At 34.2% G+C, this 19,126-nt stretch overlaps 1 protein-coding gene across 4 annotated transcripts in view; it reads left to right on the top strand.

Annotated features, from left to right (window-relative positions):
- CDH18 (cadherin 18) overlaps nucleotides 1–19,126 on the top strand; it is a 180,713-nt gene that overhangs the window by 92,106 nt on the left and 69,481 nt on the right. For all 4 annotated transcript variants that reach the window (XM_074146449.1, XM_074146448.1, XM_074146447.1 and 1 more), the window contains one exon: nucleotides 15,326–15,493. In XM_074146449.1, the coding sequence (XP_074002550.1) occupies nucleotides 15,326–15,493 (168 nt within the window). The remainder of the gene's footprint in view (nucleotides 1–15,325; nucleotides 15,494–19,126) is intronic.

The raw sequence follows: 19,126 nt of genomic DNA, 5'->3' as shown, positions 1-19,126 counted from the left end.
AGGGAGTCAAAATTTTCTTTCAGTTACGCTCCCTACTGTTGGTTTTCCTAGAGCTTGTATCAGAAGATGCAGTTCTAAATTTCTCCACCAGAGTTTCATTAGCAGAAGTACATTGCTTATCAAGTCTCTTTCTATACCTATTGCTTGTGGCATACTGGAGCACCACTTTGTGCCTGTAGCAGATAACAGGCTTCACTTTTATGCTGGGCTTTCTCCAGTAAGACAAGATGGTAAGTCTAAATTTTAAACATGAAAGAAAATATGAATTGAAGGTAGAGAGATTTGAATTGAATTGCCTTTTCCTAAGTGAAAGCAAATGGCCCACGTAGGCATGCAGTTTGTGTTTCCTATTTCTCACCTTAACACGCTGATTCAAAAATGTATAATTGTTTTTTTCAGGTGTGATTTTAGAAATATTATGGTATAAAAATGTATAATTATTGACCAGATTCTCAGGAGCTATAACAGCAGCCTTGCTTATATAAGACAGTCTTCCCTGATACAAGTTCCCCTTAAATTAACACCTGCAGAGTGAAAACTCATCAACCAGATTGGCAACTTAGCCCTAATCATGGTAAGAAGCTTTTTGCCTAAAAATAAAAGATAAGATTCTTTACCGATGTAATTCAAAATAGCTTCATTATCTGTCTTTGAAGTATGTGGATTTATACCAGATCCAAATGAACAATGTAAGCTCCTGCTCACCTTCATCACATATGTACTGAAAGAAGATCTTAAGAAGAATGGACAAGAAAAGCACTTGATGGTTCCAAACATGGCAAGCCATAATTGCTGCATTTTCTGCACAGGAAAAGCTCCTGTCCACTCTGATTAGGATTCCTTCTGGCTGGCCTGATACTAGGGACTTTTATAGGTTCTTGCCTGGTACGTGAGATGAAATGCTCTTTTTCTATTTATGTATCAGTTACCATATACATAGGTACATATAAATTGCTTTAGGTATACTGTTTCTTGTTACCTCAGGTCATTCTGGAGTTTTAGAAAACTAAGCTACATGTACAGAGAAATGCTTGCTATTGTAGATTAAATTTAGAGGAAAGACTTCCTCTACAGGCATATACAAAGAAAACACAAGGAAAATAATAAGTTTTTGTACTTCATTTGGTTTAAGAAAAATGGTGAAAGAAATTCAGAGTGAAAATTGGTATACTGCTCTGAATCTCTGTTTTATCTTAATATAATAATTAGAAATTAAGGACTTTTATATAGCCCATGAGGTAGTGCTCAAGAACAATTAGGTCAAGAATAATAATTTAGCCTTGGGATAGGTATTTAAACAAATTGAAGGATTGGGTTTTAAATAGTCAGCCTACTTCCTTATGCACTTTTAAAAGCACTCTTACTCCTCCTAAATGTTAGCAGAAGAGTGAAGCATATTTTTTTTATTTGTCATTCATATTCAAAAGGTACAGGGATAGTCTAATTTAAGGTCAACCATGTTAAGGAAGGCAGCCTTGTTTGTTTTAATTGAAAGTTTATTTTTTAGTGATCATTTCACAACTTCATTTGAATAATTTTGAATAAACCTTCACATCATTAGTTGGAACATACATTTGGTAAACAATCATTGACTCTTCGTACCAAATTGTAAATCAAGGTAGTCCCATTATCTTTTGTCTATATTATTGTACTATGATTTTTTAATGTAAATAAAGAACATAGAAATAATTGTAGAAAATTTTATGTCCTTTAGAAAGAGGAGAGAGTTCTGAAATCCACTTTTTTGATTCATTTCAAGCCCATATAAGCTAAGTACCTGCATTAGATAGAACCCTAGAGAGGGGAAGAATTTCTATGATATTGCTGCTGGTCTGTTTTAACACTTTATGTAGATCACAAATTAATTATTCAGAAAAGTAAACTCATTGAAATTACTTTTAGGAAAGCCTTATTTAAAAAAGCTAGGCGGAATTTTGCAAGCATTTTTATTTCTTCCTTTTTTTTTTTTGCATTTTACGTTTTTGCAATATTTCTATCTGTAAAAAATCTGTGTTTCAACTCTTCATCTTTGGTCATGCAGTTTTTCAATATTGTCTTTCAGTAATATCCTAAAATATTTTGGCATTTCATTGCAGTCAGGAAAAAATCCATTGTGGAAATTTTGTAGATTTAAACAGGTTTGAAACATTACAGTATGTTATGTTGCCAGCACATAAACAAATTCTATAAAATTTTGAGACACTTGAAAGATCCTAATTACACGGGCTCACTTAGTCTGTAATCAAATTTGTGTGGTTTAGTTTATCTCAACTGCACTTGAGCACATCTGTACATTTGTTATGCAACTATAAAAATATTGTGTTCATCAGAAGAGGTCATGTAGATTACTATCATTTATTAAGCTGGTTGCTGATAGATCAAGGAAATAAAGTTCTAAATTTATAGTTTTCCTTATTTTCTCAATGAAAATTGGAAACCTGAAAGTACAAAACAAAGGCTATTCTTACATTTTTCAATAATTGTAGATGAGAATGATAGGTAGGAAGAGGAAAAGGAAAGAGGATCTGTTGGTTTTGTTTGGTTTGGTTTTTTTCCTTTTTTACAATACCCAGTGTAAAAGTTTGCAACAAAAAGGTGTATAAAATTGTGGCACTTGTGACTTTGTTCATAAACTTGTGTAACTTTCCTCGCTGTGGGTGGGATCTGTGACAAAGTCCTGATTTTCCCAAGGCTGATGACAAAACATAGTTGGAGTTATTCCTAATTAAGTTAATTATTCCTAATTCTTGCTCCAGTAAAAGCTATTAAGAGTCAGCCCTTGTATTTTCAAATGTGATCTTTGTCTAAATTCAGAATAGTTTCAAATGCAGACAAGCTTCAGTTTCAAATCAAGAAGTGTTCAATAGCAATAATGTCCAAGCAGAGGCTGACCACCTTGCAGAACAATGTATTCAATCAAAAATGAGAAACAACTTTATAAAATTGTGTCCTGTCAGGGAGTGGTCATATTTTATGTTTTCTGTGACTTTACTGTGATGCCTTTTTAATTTATCGTAGTGTGAGGGTGCTTCTTTTCAAGAAGCCACACCACTTCACTAATTCAGTAGTCATTTTCTTGATAGCAGTGTGTCTGTAACAATGGAGCAACACAGACTTCTATTTTCAGCCAACTGTACTATTTGTTGTACTTCTAGGTAGAAAGTTATCTTTCTGTGACTAGATCAATATCTAACTCTCAGGTCAATAAATCCTGATTGAATCTCAACAGAAATCAATAGCTACATATTATGTCATGTAATAGACAAAGATTTTGTGGGTGTTGGCTCTAAGAAAGAAAATACGCGTTTGTGAATGCGTATGTCAGAAGTTTTATTATAGGATTTCTTTAAATTTTATCTATCTAACATAATCTTTTTTGTGTGTGACAGTTATGAAAACTGTGGTACCTGTTATGCTACCAGACATATTTTCAGCATTCAAAAATATCTATTTGTGATCTACCATGGGTCCTTGATCAGTATTCTGTTTACCCAGGGTGCACTTAGACATTTTTCCTCCTATGCAGAATTTGAAAGAATACATTTCATTGTGAGAATAGGTTGAGATTTTGTTGCAAGTACTAAGCATTCAATGAATATATATTTATAGATTTTTGTTGGTTAAAGAGTTTTTTTCCAGAAAATATTACAATAATATTTTGTTTCTAGGATTTTTCATTTGAAGACCTGTAAGGAAACCAATTAATATTGTAAGGTAGTTGTTGTAACACATATACGCATATATATATATTTACAATCTAAGGTAATAACTTAGCATTAAAGCAGCTTCCAAAATGAAGAATTTTTGCTGATGATATTTTAATGATTGTTGAATTTAATGATTTTGCTTTGAACAGACACTAGCTTACATGGTCACTATCATAACACGTCAAGCAGAAACAGTTTTGTTGTAGTACCTAGGTGTCATGGTTTCAGTTGGGATAGAGATAACTTTCTTACTAGCAGTCCATTCTAAGTTCAAAACATAGCATTATACCAGCTGCTAGTAAGAAAGTTAACTCTATCCCAACTGAAACCTGAGTAAGGTTACACTCTAACTTATAACAACTACTTATAAGTTATGCTATACAGTTGTAAGGTCCTTAACATGTTACACATGGGTCAGTGAAGCATTGCAGTGAAGTGGAATGCTCATGGGTATGTAATGGGTACGTATCACAGGGAGAAAAGAACACAACCACCATGTAAATCTTTGGCCTGTTGACTAAGCAAGCTTTCTTACTAATAGGTAATCTGAATTATATGTCTAGTCCCTATCTGTCAGTTGTAATTAAATTAGTCATCACAGGAAATTTTGTCCAAATGTAGAATCTTTCCAAGATTGTAAATTGTATTCATTTTTTTAATTAGCCAGACACCATTTTGACCCTATTTGAAAGTTTTTGTCGTGCCTATAATCCTTGTCCCTGTTATCAAGATTATCTGTTTTGAAAAGGAACCACAATATTATTCAACATAATGGGCAACTGTGTTAATTATCTCCAATTATTTTGTTACATTATCATTAACTTAGTCAAGACAAGAAGTTAAATTTATTTTGCATTAAAGTCTAATTTAATAATAGTAGATGAGAAATATGAAGTAAAATCTGTGGCTTCGTCTTTATTTTTCTTTCCATTCTGAAGGAAGTAATAAAGAAGTTTGGATTATGAGTGAAATATTAGCAGCTTTAACCTTCAGCTGTCTATTATTTTGTCATTTTCAGTCAAATTATAGATTAAATACATTTTTATGTGGGCCTGAAGGTACGTGACATTACAAGAAGCAGCGTTTGATACTAGCAGTCAATACTATTTCTATTTTAGGAGAGAAGTATTTCCAAGCTAGAGAATATAAGTAGTTAGTTTTCAGATAGTTTTAAGATCTTTCTTGTCAAATGGGATTTCCTTTGAGAAGATTCCTGTACTTAATTCCCATCTGCCGTTTTCAGGGGTTAGCGAATGCATCCCCTTTTTACTTAATTGTTTTGTTCATCTTGTGTTATAAGGCTGTTACTTCTCACCAAGGATTAAATACACCTATAAGAAGTGTATATCTGAAGAAATCACACTTACTGAGTAATTTCCTCCTTTCCAGTATTCTTTGCCCTTGCCTTATCTTCACACTCACATCATTTGCTTGGTTCCTCTGCTTGCCTACCTAACAAGTAATCTGTTATGGAGAAGTTGTCAGTATCTAAGCAGCATTAAGTTATCTGTTAGTCATGTTTATCTGTATCTAGGTATGTTTCATAGCTATATTCAGCTTTAATACTTTAAGTATTTCATTATACAACTAGCAGTCACTTGTTACCAGCTTTGAGCCAACATCATCCTTTTTCTTCCCCTCCCTAATTTGGGTACAGATTCTTCTTTGGTTTTTTTAAGATATATTTTAAAATGAATTGTCTAAAAAGAAAAAATTTTCAACACAGCAGTAGCATCGTGCTTCTGTAGTCTTGCCTCATGCTGTTTTGCCCAAGGCACATGCCTACTGCATTAACAGGAACACATCAGAGTTACACCACTGTGTTGTTCAAGTGGAGAATCTGATGACTTAGCCCTGTTTACTCCTACCCATATGTTTCTTCAGAAGTCTAGAAATGCCCCTAATGCAGATTCGGTTCCAAGGAAATTACATGAGCCAGTGCAAACCCACTAAAGTTTCTTCTGTTATGAATTGAATTATTTCATCATGCACACTTTTGCAGAGAACTAACATATAGTGGCATATTGCTACACAAGAATATACACAAGAATATTTTTATTCAAGTCAAAATCGGTCTTTGAGGCTTATTTCTACTCTTCCATACGTCATCTCCAACAGTTCTATGTAGAAAAAAACCCACTTAAATAATGGAGAAGCAATTTTAAGAGAGCTCAAAACCACTCAGGGAATTTGCTTGAAAGAATGCTTAAGTCTATTTTGCCATCTGAAAATTCATAGGAACTTATGTGTAATTTGTACTTCAGAAGAAGTAGCTTGCACATTTTCAGGACATAACATGTTGGTAAATGATTTGTGGAGGAAATGGAGGAATTGGCCCCTTTGTGAACTCTTTTCAGAATCTGCACATAAATAAAAATTAGCAGAATTTTCCTATTTTTCACCCTGAAATGTTGCTTCTTCTAGAAACAGGCTTAGATTAATGGACAAGTATAATTATTGTCCTGTTCCAAAACCTGGAAAGGTGATAGATTCTCCCTGAATAAAGAAGTAGATAAGGAAATCTGCAGACTGTAAATGTGTGTCAGTTTTCTGAAAGGTCAAGCAAAAGGAAATCTGTAACATGAGGCTGGTAAATTTCAGCAAAAAGTAAAAAAAAAAATTGGCTGAGAAAGAAGTTAGCTGGTAAAAAAATAGAAATAGCAGTGATACCTTTCAATGTGTTTTTCTGGGTAATAGGTCATGGTAAAGAAACCTGATTTCTTTGTTTTATGAAATGGCAAGTTATATTGAAAAAGATAGCTGCAGTGTCACATGCCATTCCAGTTAAATACATAGCAATAAGTAGTAGCAACAAAGCACATACTAAATGGCTATGAACTGGCTACCTGGGAGGTAGCAAAAAGTTGACATCAAGGCAGAATCACCATGAAAGGAAGAGATTCCACCAGGGAATTGGTGTAAGACCAGCTCTACTCAGCTTCTTTCTGTGTATATTTGAAGTTAACATAAGGCTACTGCTGATAAAATTTTTGGATGGCACAAAAATGGCAGAATGCTGAATAAAGATGACATTCTGTCAAAATAACCCAAATTATTTGGTAACCTGTGCCACTCAGCACACACAGCAAAGTCGTGCAGTTATAATTGAGGAGGGTGGGACTATATCCAGAAGAACGATAGCTATGTAAGCGAGGGTAAAGCAGCTCAAAAAGAGTTCCCCAAGAAGCAATGAACTAAAAAAAAAAGCCTAATACAACCCTTTAAATAGAGTCTTTAGATATTTTAAAAGATTAGGAATGTCAGAGGTTGGTAATGGAGGGGTAGCTTTGTTGAAATATCAATATTAATTTCATTTGTTGGTATTTTTAAAAAAAATTGGAAAACTGAAAAGAGCAAATAACACTAAGTTATGAGTGGGAGAAAAGGCTTTACAGTGAAAAGTTTTTTGCTTATTTAATTTAGCAGAAAGGTTAGCTTCATGAGAATACAGCAGTACTTTAAAAGAGAAATGCAGGGAACAGTCTGAAAGAGGGTAACAAGAGTCAGTGGTTTGAAATTAAAAGTGCGCGCTACCAAATGAAGGGCAGACATTTGACTTTATGATTAATGACTGGAATATTCAGCCAAGGAAATAGGTAATATTTTCTACCTCTTGATCACTTCAGTTCAAAATTACATGCTTTCAGGAGGACGTGCTTTAGCCAAAAATCAAACTGGTAGGTTCAGTATAGTGCTAGTTCAGTTGAAGGTCTGAGATCTCTGGGGTCTCTAGTGCTCCCATCTGGCTTTGAACAGTGAATCCATTAGATAAAGAATTGGCATTAAGCCTGAAGACCTTCGGTTTTTGAAAGAATGTATTTTGACTGTGGATGCATAAGGTTGTGTAAACTATACTAAAACTCTAGGCTATACTTAGATTTCTTTCCAAAGTAAGGATTGTTGCTTAAAAAGAGTTTAAATCTTGAAGATTTGAATGATTACAAGCACTGTACCTAATCAAGTGTTAAATCATGTAATGTGTTTGGAAAAAAATATTTATTTGTTAAATAGAAAAAGACAGCCAGGTTTCTGGCTTCCAGTGACTCTGCTGCCCAACTCTTGGGGTACCAAGTGGCAGCTGCCCCCCACTGACTCTGAAAATAATTTGGAAACTGAAGACCTCATTTTCTTATAGTCCAGCTCATGCTTGTTTTGTGTAGATGGTTATGTAAGCTGGTTTTCTTCGACTAGAAAATATTTGAAGAACTGATGCTGTATGTCTTGCTGGATCCAGCTTAATCTAATGACTCTGTGCTTTATCGTTACTATGACAGAAGCACATCATTCTGTCCCATTTCCACTGACTGTTTCTGTTAAAATATATTTCCATCCTGTCTGTACTACAATCTGACCACTATTTTACTCACTATGATTAACTCTTCTCTGCTACTTTTAAACACAGAAAAAAGTATTTATAAACAGTATTTAAGTTGCAGCCATACAGCCTGCCAGATACCACTGGAGTTGTGCATGTAAATTCAGGTTTACAGTCCCACCTGCACAGAGGTCCTCAGACAATAGAGCCATGTCTGCACAACTCAAATGAACAAATGAGAAGACATGTACCTTTACAGCCGTATAAAGCCACACCAGGCATAGGTTTGTTGAAAGAGTTTGGGTTGTGATTAGATAATGAGATCTGCACCAAAAAAAAAAGGTCAGGTTAGTTTTCTGAAAAGTTTGATGCAGATGTCTGGACTAAAGTGAAAAGTTGATGTTTACAGAAACGACAACAATCAGTGGAATAAAACAAAAATCCACTGCCACTAAACCCAGAAAATATCTCTTTCATAGCATAGTGACTTGGAAGTAGCAGCAATCTGAAGACAATGGGACAAGTACAGCACTTCAGTGGAAAAACATCCCTGATAATAGTATCCTGCTGATTAGACCAGCCTACAAGAGGCTGAGAGAAATGTACTTAAAAAACTGTGAACCATACTAACTGAAACAGAGCTGGCAAACCTGATGTTCATATACATACGCTTTAACTGTTGGCAAGAGAAAACATGACAACTTCCTGGTGAAATAGGGTGGCCACTTGCTATGGTATTTCTGTAACAGATATTCCTTATATTTGCAGAAATTACACATGGCAGATCAGAGTTTCTTGTTTGCTTTCTGGGAGGCAGCATGGCAACAAATTCTTAATTTAATTCATTTGAATATGCTTTACATTATGAAAACAGTGGAAGGTGCTATGATTACATTTGGCATCCATGCAATTGCCACATAAATTAGTGTATTTTCCACTCAGTCAGTGAAGCTTTCCTCAAATTAATTAATTCAGGAGGCTTCAGCACAAGACTTCTTCATTTTGCAAATTCAGATTTGTACTCATCAAGATTTTTGAGAAGGCTATATTTACTAATAGTAAATTGAATTGATTTCTTTTTTCCCTGTGAGTATCCATTGTAATATAATCAATCTGGTTAACCCCCCTCTTCTTTTAATATCAAATGAGCACTATTGTAACTTATTTTTTAAAAAAACTTTATTACTTTCTTTTTAAAATATACTTATTTTTCAGCAATTCCTATTTTTTAAAGCAATTGTCTTTCAGTGTTGGATTCATGTATTTTATTTCAATGATAATTTTCCTAGAAAGGGCATAGTGTCTTTCAGTACTATAATCATGACCATAGAAGAAAATTGACCATTAATTGTCATTTCTACAGTGCTTTGACTTTTAGCCATGAAGTGTCTAGTGATGTCCCTGTAAAGGAATAAAATTTATGTTAGTTATGTAAAGTAGGTCTGCCTCAAAGGCCCAGATTAAAAACATCTGTGTTATAAAAGCATTCAGAATGTGGAGTATGACCAAAATGTCTGTATTGCACATTTTGTTTACAGTTATAGTTTGAACTAAATCAGAACTCCAAGTCAAAGTGTATTAGGAGTTCTAAATTTGAAGTTTATTTTGAAGTTTTAAGAAAAAAGAAATGCACCTGGTGCCTGATACTTGCTCAGTATTTGTCCTAAAATGCAAAACCAACAAAAACCGTACTTCTTTCTCTTAAAAGGGATATGTCTGATTCTTTCAAGGTACATAATATTAGATTTTGAAATCTATTTTAATATATACAATATATTCCGAATATTAAATTACAATAAAATAAGCTAACTACATATCCTAAAGCAAAGTGGTGATAAAAATAGAGCTTTTATTCACAAAGTAAAAATAGTAGTAATTAAATTGCCATCTGCAATAGTTTATTTCCCTCAGTAATTAAAAAATTACACATTTACTCAGTTATTAAGTAGATATTTAAAATTATATTTGAACAATTTACTGGTTGTGATCATGACAAGACAGATTTATAGGAAATTAGAATATGGGAGATTTAGTATGACCTACTGGCCCTTCAGAACATCTCCAGTGACCAGGCTCATGATCCAACAATAGAATGGAAATTTTCCAAACAAAAAAAAATTAACTTGCCCATGACAAACTTGTTTGTCATTGAAGTGGAGTTGTTTTGTTTGGTTTCATTTTTTTCCCACTAGATAGAAAATCTTTGAGCTCAAAATGTTAAAATGAACCATGGTTTATTCTGGGAAGGTTCCGTTCACACCTCATGCAGGAGTAGGCTGTAAAAGAAAGCTGACTAAAATTCTGTAGCCATTACTGAATCTAAAATAAGTTTTTATTTTGTATAAATAACAAGATAAATTACTTCAAATATACTGGACTGTCAGGTGAGTACGTAATTAAATACTTTGGTAAATGCATAGTTAGACACTTGGCTGTGGCAGACATTTTCTTAATATTTGTCTGCGATTGAATTAAAGTGTCTTGATTTTTACAGTCTCATTTACAGTTGAGCCTTCTGTTGTAGCTCTTCTTAAATGAAGTAAAATGGTTCTTCACAGAATGCTAAAAAAGACAACATAACACATTGTCAGATGCTGCAGAGCATAGAAGTATCTTAAAGAAAACTTGGGGAAAAAAGGGAATTGACTGCATTTCAGTATCAGAGCCTGAGTGGAGAAGGAAGTAAAACTTGCCAAAAATAAACTTATTTTCAGGGCTTTCTCAAATCCAGAGGCATTGACTAAAAGGAAAGAAAAGAAACTACCCACAGTAGCAGACATCTCAGTCGTTTTCCAGAGCTTGGCATCTCAATGTTCTTCTCAATCAATTTTATCTGATGTTTTGAGGATAAACGCAGGACCATCATGAAGAAATTTCTTGATTCCAAAAGTTATGAGCAATTATCGGTACAGAGGAAGATGCTTATGTCTTTGAGGGCAAGAGCAAGAGGAACATAATGAAATTTTATAGTATTATATAGTTGTTGTGGTGTGACCCCAGACAGCAGCTAAACACGACACAGCTGCTCTCTCACTCCCTGCTGATGCGATGGGAGAGAGAATCAGAAAAGTAAAAGTGAGAAAACTCATGGGTTGAGATAAAGACAGTTTAATTAGTAAAGCAAAAGCTGCACACAAGCAAACAAACAAGGAATTCATTTACTACTTCCAATCGGTAGGCAGGTGTTCAGCCATATCCAGGAAAGCAGGGCTCCGTCATGCGTAGTGGTTCCTTGGGATGACAAATACCATAACTCTGGATGTACCCCCCCTTCTGGTTTTTTTTTTTCCCAGCTTTATATACTGAGCATGATGTCATATTGTATGGAATATCTCTTTGGTCAGTTGGCATCAACTGTCCCAGCTGCGTCCTCTCCCAGCTTCTTGTGCCCCACCAGTCTACTTGCTGGTGGGGTGGCATGGGAAGCAGAAAAGGTGTTGACACTGTGTAAGCGCCGCTCAGCAGTAACTAAGACATTCCTGTGTTGTCAACACTGTTTTCAGCACAAATCCAAAACATAGTTCCATAGTAGCTACTATGAGGAAAACTAACTCTATCCCAGCCAAAACCAGCACAAGAGTAAAGGCCATGTTGTAGGACTAATTATAAGAGTATCTGGAGAACACTCTTGTTCATGTTGTTTAGTTTTAGGTGTCCTGTGAGGAGCAGGGAGTTGGACTCGATGGTCCTTACTGGTCCCTTCCAACTTGAGACATTCTGTGATTTTACAGTAATGCTTGTCTAATTAATTTGGAAGAGTCATTGGAGGAGATTGTCCTAAGTATATTAGTCAATTATAGATGAATCACCAGGGTGATGTAATCTGGGGAAGAAAAAAAAAAACATATTAGAAAAGGTGGTGATAAAATCTCATCTGGAATGTAGGTAGGTTTCTGGTCATACATGGTCAGGGAAGATAAATTCAAATTGGAAAATGATCTTTCCAAGACTAAAAATTCTGAGAGATTGTCAGAGAAAAAAACACAAAAAATCATGTAATTTATATGTGAATAAAGTTAGACAAGAAGTTAGACAAAAAAATGTGTTCTGAGAGAGCCTTCCATGTGGGAAAACACATCACACATAATTTTAAGATGAAAATAGCTATGACTAAACTTGGCAGGCCAGAGTTCCAGAGCTGTCCCCTTCTCAACTCTATTCAAAAAGATCTAAACCGCCACATGTAGTACATGATTTTTGACAAAGTAGTCAAACTTCTGTAAGAATTCTTGTTTTAATACCAGAAACAGGGTAGAGCGTCCCTGTAATGATGTCTACATTTTGCTTTCTTTTTTTTCTTGATTTCCTTCCTTAGTAAAAATGATTAAATATTGGAAACGTAGTTGAAAAGTATACAGTTAACAAAGTCACAGTGTTGCTTAGAAAATATGAGGCAAAATTAAGGCTGTGTTTAAGTTTAGAAAACCTGTGAGTTTTCTTTCTCAGATTCTTTCCTTGCTGTTTTAGGGAGATATTTTCCTTAATATGAACTTCCTGTCTTTCTGTTTGACGTATAGGATCCCCTGCCACAGATACTGAAGATACCCAGGGACAATTCCTACTGTAGAAGGAACTGCAGGAGCATTTCATATTATCTTATTGGGAAAGGCAACCAAGAAATTTCTCTATACACCTCTTGGGGTCATTGAAGAAATTTGAAATTATGTATGATTTTAGTGCTACACTGCCAGAAAAATTAGCGGAGCTGCTACTGACAGGATAGAGCACTAGGGTCTGCATAGTAGTTACATATCCCATACTGATGACATAATTTTATGATGGATCTACGTATACACAACCAAGAAAAGAGAGAACTAAATCTTCCCTTGTCTCCTGTCTTTCAGCACCAGTTGTGGGGTTTTTTTATTCGAAGCTTTGGAACAAGATTTTGTAATTAAAAACTTGCCCACTTTAATTTACTCAGCTTTCAGAAAAGAGAAATCTGATGCAAGTGGGAGAGATCAAATGATTAGTCATCCACAAGTCCTTATTAACTGTCTACAAGCATTGATTCAGTACCGTATCCCTTGAAGCAAAAAGGAAAAGGAAAGCAATTGTAATTCTGAGAAATTTCTCTTTGTTTAAATTAGTTTAAAAATGTAAGAGACTAGTGTAATTATGAGGATTGTACAGAAGACAAATGTTCCACTGTGAAAAACTCAGTCTGTTTCAAATTGAAATGGAATTTTTTTAAAAAAATCTCCTACTCCCTCCATGCATATAGATGAACATTAAATGTTTCAGTAAATTTGGTTTCAGTGTGAAAAATTGAAGCAATTGATTTGAAAAGTGTCAAAGTAGGACATTTTTAATTTTAATAATTTTCTATCTTCCTTTTTTTTCAGCAAAATGAAATTTCAGAACTGTAGTACCAGATTTTGTGTACAATATTGATTTTTATGAAACCGCATATTTAAGTCATATCAGTTCCTTTTATTCAAATTTCTCCTTGACTTTCTGTTATAATATGTATAAGTTGTGGTTAATTTGAGTATATCATGGTGAAATTTGTGAAAAAAGATGTTTCGAACTGTGTCATTTAAAGGAAAAAAACACTGATCATCTAGTGTAGTGGACTGGTGTACTATTTTTAGCCACCTTGTCCAGAATCTATGCTTCTGAAGGGATGAAAAGGAACTTACAGTGCAAAACTGTGTTAAAATCATTACCAATCTTCATGGATACTTTAAAATATTATTCTTTGTGGATAATTCTACTACTTATGTGTAATTTGTTTTCAGAATAGAATGGAAACAATGGTATAAGCTACATGAAAATTTCATTTTGCATGTAATAATGGCTAAATGATTTTACTGAAGAAATGCAAAGAAAGTGATTTTCAAGTACAAGAAAAGCAGTGTTCTGGAAATCAATTTTTATGTCATCTGAGACTGGAAATCTAAACCCTTGGGAGTCATGCTGTACAGCAGGTTTTCTAGAAAAGCAAGGCTTTTCTTAAGTTGTTTTGTATTATGGCTATTATATGTTTAAAATTTACCCAGAAGCAACATCCGATCATCCCATGGTATATTTTCTTACTAGTTATAACAGTCACTCAGTTTAAGAGTCCAAAACCAAGTTCTGCTAAAAATTTAGGGGTTTTGAAATTTACAGTTAATAAATTTAACATTTCAGATATTCCCTTATTTATTTCTAACTTGCTTGAGTCTACCAGTCTTTTATGTACTGGTGAGCCCAGAACTGGACCCAGCTCTCCAGATGTGACTTCACCAGTGGTGAGCAGAGGAGAAGGATCCCCTCCCTTGACCTGCTGGCAATGCTTTTCTAAATGCAGCCTGGGATGCTGTTGGCCTTGTTCACTGCAAGGGCACATTGCTGGCTCATGACCAGCTTGAGGACCCCCTAGATCCTTTTCTGTAAACCTGCTCCCCAGCTAGTCTGTCCACAGTATGTACTGATTCCCCATCACAAGACTTGACATTTTCCTTTATTGAGTTCCATGAGGTTTCTGTTAGTCTGTGATCAAAGAAATTAGCAGGGGATAATTTACAGGCATCATCATAAGTGACAAATATCACATAACTGAAACTGAGCCCATAAGGTTAACTGTTCCTACTTTGTTGTAATCTTTGCTTCTGCATGTGTAATTGGCTAAAAGTTAAAAAAAAAATTCTGATGGTGCTGGATAAAAATAAACACAATTTTAGGATCACTTAATTTTAACTTTATCCTATAGTAAAAACAATAATAGCTTATCTTTCATTTTACAGATATGTATTAGGTAAGTCAAACTTATGAACACGTATATGAACATTTATATGAAATGTATATGATTGACATGTATCAAATATAGTTTTTTGAGATTTGTCAAATAAGAAAGTTTGACTTTGGGGTAGTTTTAAGAGGTATGTCATATTTTAATTCAGAAATTAACTTTTCTTAAACAGGAATTTGTGTCTGGTAAGAATTCCCATTAATATTTCTGTTAAGTAGCTATTTAAATAGTTACAATATATGAGAAAACACTGGAATTTTGGCAATGTACCTTTCAGCTAGAACTGCTATATAAGTTGGATTATTTATTAATATAATAGTTGGTTTAGTATTTATGACTTTAATTTCTTCATATCCTCAAGCAACTAACATTGTTATATATGGATATATTTTTATATGTATATATATATAAAAACACAACCAATTGATTGTATAAAAGCTTTGCATTTCCAGAAAATCTGGCATGTTTCACCTTTCCTGAAGAGAAAGGTGACGCCCAGCCTTTCTTCTTGCTAGAAAAAGCTAATCCTGATCTTTCTTTTGTTTGTTTGTTTTCTTTCCATCACAGGAGTCATCAGGACTGCCTTGCACAACATGGACAGAGAAGCCAGAGAACATTATTCCGTTGTCATTCAAGCCAAAGATATGGCTGGGCAGGTCGGAGGGCTGTCAGGGTCCACAACTGTAAACATCACACTCACTGATGTTAACGACAATCCACCCAGGTTTCCTCAGAGTATGTACAATTTCAGCATATAATTGATTTGAAAATCGTGTTGATTTTCAGTAAAGTAAGAAGCTATTAATGGAATCTAATTAGTATTCAAATTCATGGGGAAAAGGCAGCTCGGAAATGTTTGGATTCACCAATATTTTTCATTTTCCAATGTTTTGAGATGAAGCCCGGAGGTGGCATAGCTACAATGTTGAAACCAGTGAAGATTTCTTTCCATTAAACATTGATAAGTGTGAGATGGGTGACAAAGGAATGCTTTTGTCATATATGGGTTATTCTCCAGTCCTTTTTGAATGTATATTTCAATAATGGTGTGATTTTGATCCCACAAGTGAATTTCATTGTTCCCATGGCAAACAACAACAAAAGATAAACACATTAAAAGATTGAATCCAGCATGCCTTTGGCTGCTTCCATACACATCTGTCAATTTTTTTCTTCTGTTTCTTTGCCTGTACCCAAGCAAACTTTTAAGATCACTTTTTACATTGCAAATGGTCAAAACCTAAACTATTTCTTACTGGTGTTGAGCTATGGTGGAGTTTCCCTTTACCCTAGTTAAATGAATTGTCGGTTTTCATGTCAAACTGAATGTACTGGCATGCATATATGAAAATTATATGCTAGAATACTCTTAGAATATCTTAATATGACCTCTAATAGGAATTTCATCTCTATCCAACTCATTGTGTGCACATTGATCTGACAGCAGCTGGAGTCTTGTAGGAATTCTGAATTCAGTTGACAATTTATTTAACTCTGCTAGAACATAATTGCATCGCTAAACCTACTTTCCTTTGCAGATTGGCTCAAGGCCAATGAGAATATTGTAATCTGGACTCAGACGTTGCATGAGCCCTTGTAGAACATAGTGGGCTAGTAGCTATAGGTACATCCACTGGGAAACACATTAAGCTGTTTGAATGAGAAGATTTATAAACAATAAGAGAGATTGCAAAGCTCTGGGGAAGAACAAAGCTCCCTGGCAATATCACATTATGTAAAATCTGGTCAAGCAGTAAGAAGGCTCATTAAAAGTATTGTAGAAATGAATATTTTTTCTGTGCCTCACAAACACGTAAAAACCTTTACCATAAAGCCTTTGAAACACAGCCTTAAGTATATTTGGTTTTATGTTCCACAGAATTGTCATTGCATCCATCACTCTATTTAATACTTCCTAACTATTGGAAAGGCAAAAGGTAAGGCATACCTTTGAAAAAAAAATGTAACATCTAAAATAGTTAAAGAAGAAAAAATGTCCTAAGTTTCCTGCAAACTCAGAGACAAATGGATCCCTACTTTTCAGGTTTCAAGAATTGGCCTCTTTTATTTTGAATGGAAGGTTTGGGATATTAAACTGACTGGCAGGCAGAACTGTACCTTGGCACATATATTTCTTTATCTGTATTAACATTTTTTCAGAAATGGAAGAAATATAAAATGTTCAGATTATATTCTATCCATTTTAAGGGACTAATAATTGCAAAAAATGACACTGAAAACTAAAAAATATTGTTTCACATTTAATAAAAACACATTATTTAAAAAAGCAAAATAAAAAAATGTATTTTAACATTTATAATTTTTAACAGAAAATATTAATCCTAGAACAAGTTTTGTAGAGCGCAAACATTTGCTTTATCTATCCTTAAACAGGATTCCTATACCACAGTTGTGACTGTAACATTGCTTTTTAATTCCTTTTCAACAAGTGTAATTTAAACCCTTTGCAAAAGAACAGTAGCTATGTGTTAGTAATGCAGAATGAAAGTATAGATGGTCTAATATCAGGCCATCTTACCATCATGAACTATTACAATAATACATGAGTATTGCACTAATAGAAATAACTTCATTGTTTAGTTTTCTTCTCCTTTCTTTGGATGCCATGATTTTCAGTTAAATTTCTCTTAAATTTTCTTGTCAGACAGAATGCTTAATGAGAATTACTGAGGTTTGTCACATTCAGAATTGAATTCAAGGCAAGTGCTAACCAAAACTGGGACAGGCTGAGCCTCAGCTAAACCACAGACTCTCTTTTGGTTAGTTTCCTTTTCTCCATTACCATACTTGTGAGTTTTACATCTGACTCTTAACTGTATGAGTACTTTACTTGAGCACATGCTGGGAAGTACCTCTGATTGATGCTTTTATTATTTGTTTTATTTAGAAATATGCTTTAATGTACATATTTAAAAGATCGTATCTTTCTGGCTTTGGTAGGTCAGTGTTCATTAGAGATGCATATGAAGTAAGGTATGCAGGATTTGTTCCCCCTTAAAGAAATACTTTAAAAATGTATTTAAAACTTAAAAATAGAGATAGTAAATATATCTACTTAAATTAATTTACTGTGGTTTTTTCTGTACTCACTCTAAATATAGCTGACTTTATTTCAAAGAAATTACTGACAGAAGATCAAAAAGTCTAGGAGGAAGAATATGATACATTACTGCATAATTTTATCAGTCTGATGGTTGCATTTTTGAAATACATGGTAATAATAATCTGAGGAATAGGAAACATAGCTGAAAAATTATGCTTGCAAAACACAGTAGTATGTCTCAGGAGTAGGCACGTGGTTGTGAATTCAGCAGGAGAATAACCTGAACCCTCAAATACGTTTTGCTTATCAATTACTTTAGTGCATCTTGTACAATACTGATTTCTTTTTCTTCATTACCATGAATTTCCTTTCTTTAGAGAGTCCAGTTATAAATGAACTATCTGTTTAATGTAAGCTGACAGACAGTGCTCCGCATGGGAAGATTTTTGCTTTTCAGTAATCAGCATCTCTCCCTTTCTGTTAGTTTTACCACTGATGGATCCACTTGGTTGATGGCTGAGGGTCCTAATTTCTTAGCCATAAATTTATTTCAGTAATCTGATAAAAAATGCCCCATCTACTGATGGTACTGTTATCAGCCTTGAGTTACATCAGAATTTTCTGTATACTTTTCTGTCATTAATTCTCTTTGGTCTTTAGGATTAATAGATTCTGCATGTCTGTCTTTGTTTAGGATGAATAGATTTTGATTGCATCAAGATCATCACACTAGGCAGATACTTCCACTGACATGTTTTGTGTATCAAGTGCTAATGATTACACTCCAGACAGCGTGTAGGAGATCTTTAGTTATTGTGTATAGAGTCTAATTTTGCAAGGAAATTATTTCCCTTATACCCCATTTGTAGATTTCCTTGTTTGATACATCGAGCTCAGTTCCTTAGGATAAAGCAGAATTTAAATAGAAGTCCTGGCTTAAAACATTTTTATAAAGCTTCATTGTTGAGGCTTGGTTGTTTCATGGCAGTATATAGGCATAATGTGAAATTATGTATATGCATATTCGCTACATATTTGCAATATGCAAAATAGGCGATATGTGCATATTTGCTGCATATTTGTTTGACTACACTTTTTACAATGTCATTGTATGAAAAGTACATAGCCATGTTTAAATAGGAATGTTGTATGAAGATACTCCAGTTAGTTCTGAAAAAGTAAGGTCACATCCCAGAAGGAGACATTAACTCTGTTCTGTGCTTGTAAGGTGTCTACTATCCAGCCTTTTTAATATAACTCATGAGCTAATTAAGAGCAAAGGTTTCCTGCTGTTGATTTTCTTT

This window comes from Numenius arquata, chromosome 4 (assembly GCF_964106895.1).
Source record: "Numenius arquata chromosome 4, bNumArq3.hap1.1, whole genome shotgun sequence".
Taxonomy (NCBI): Eukaryota; Metazoa; Chordata; class Aves; order Charadriiformes; family Scolopacidae; genus Numenius; species Numenius arquata.
This window is presented reverse-complemented; position numbering and strand designations above follow the sequence as displayed.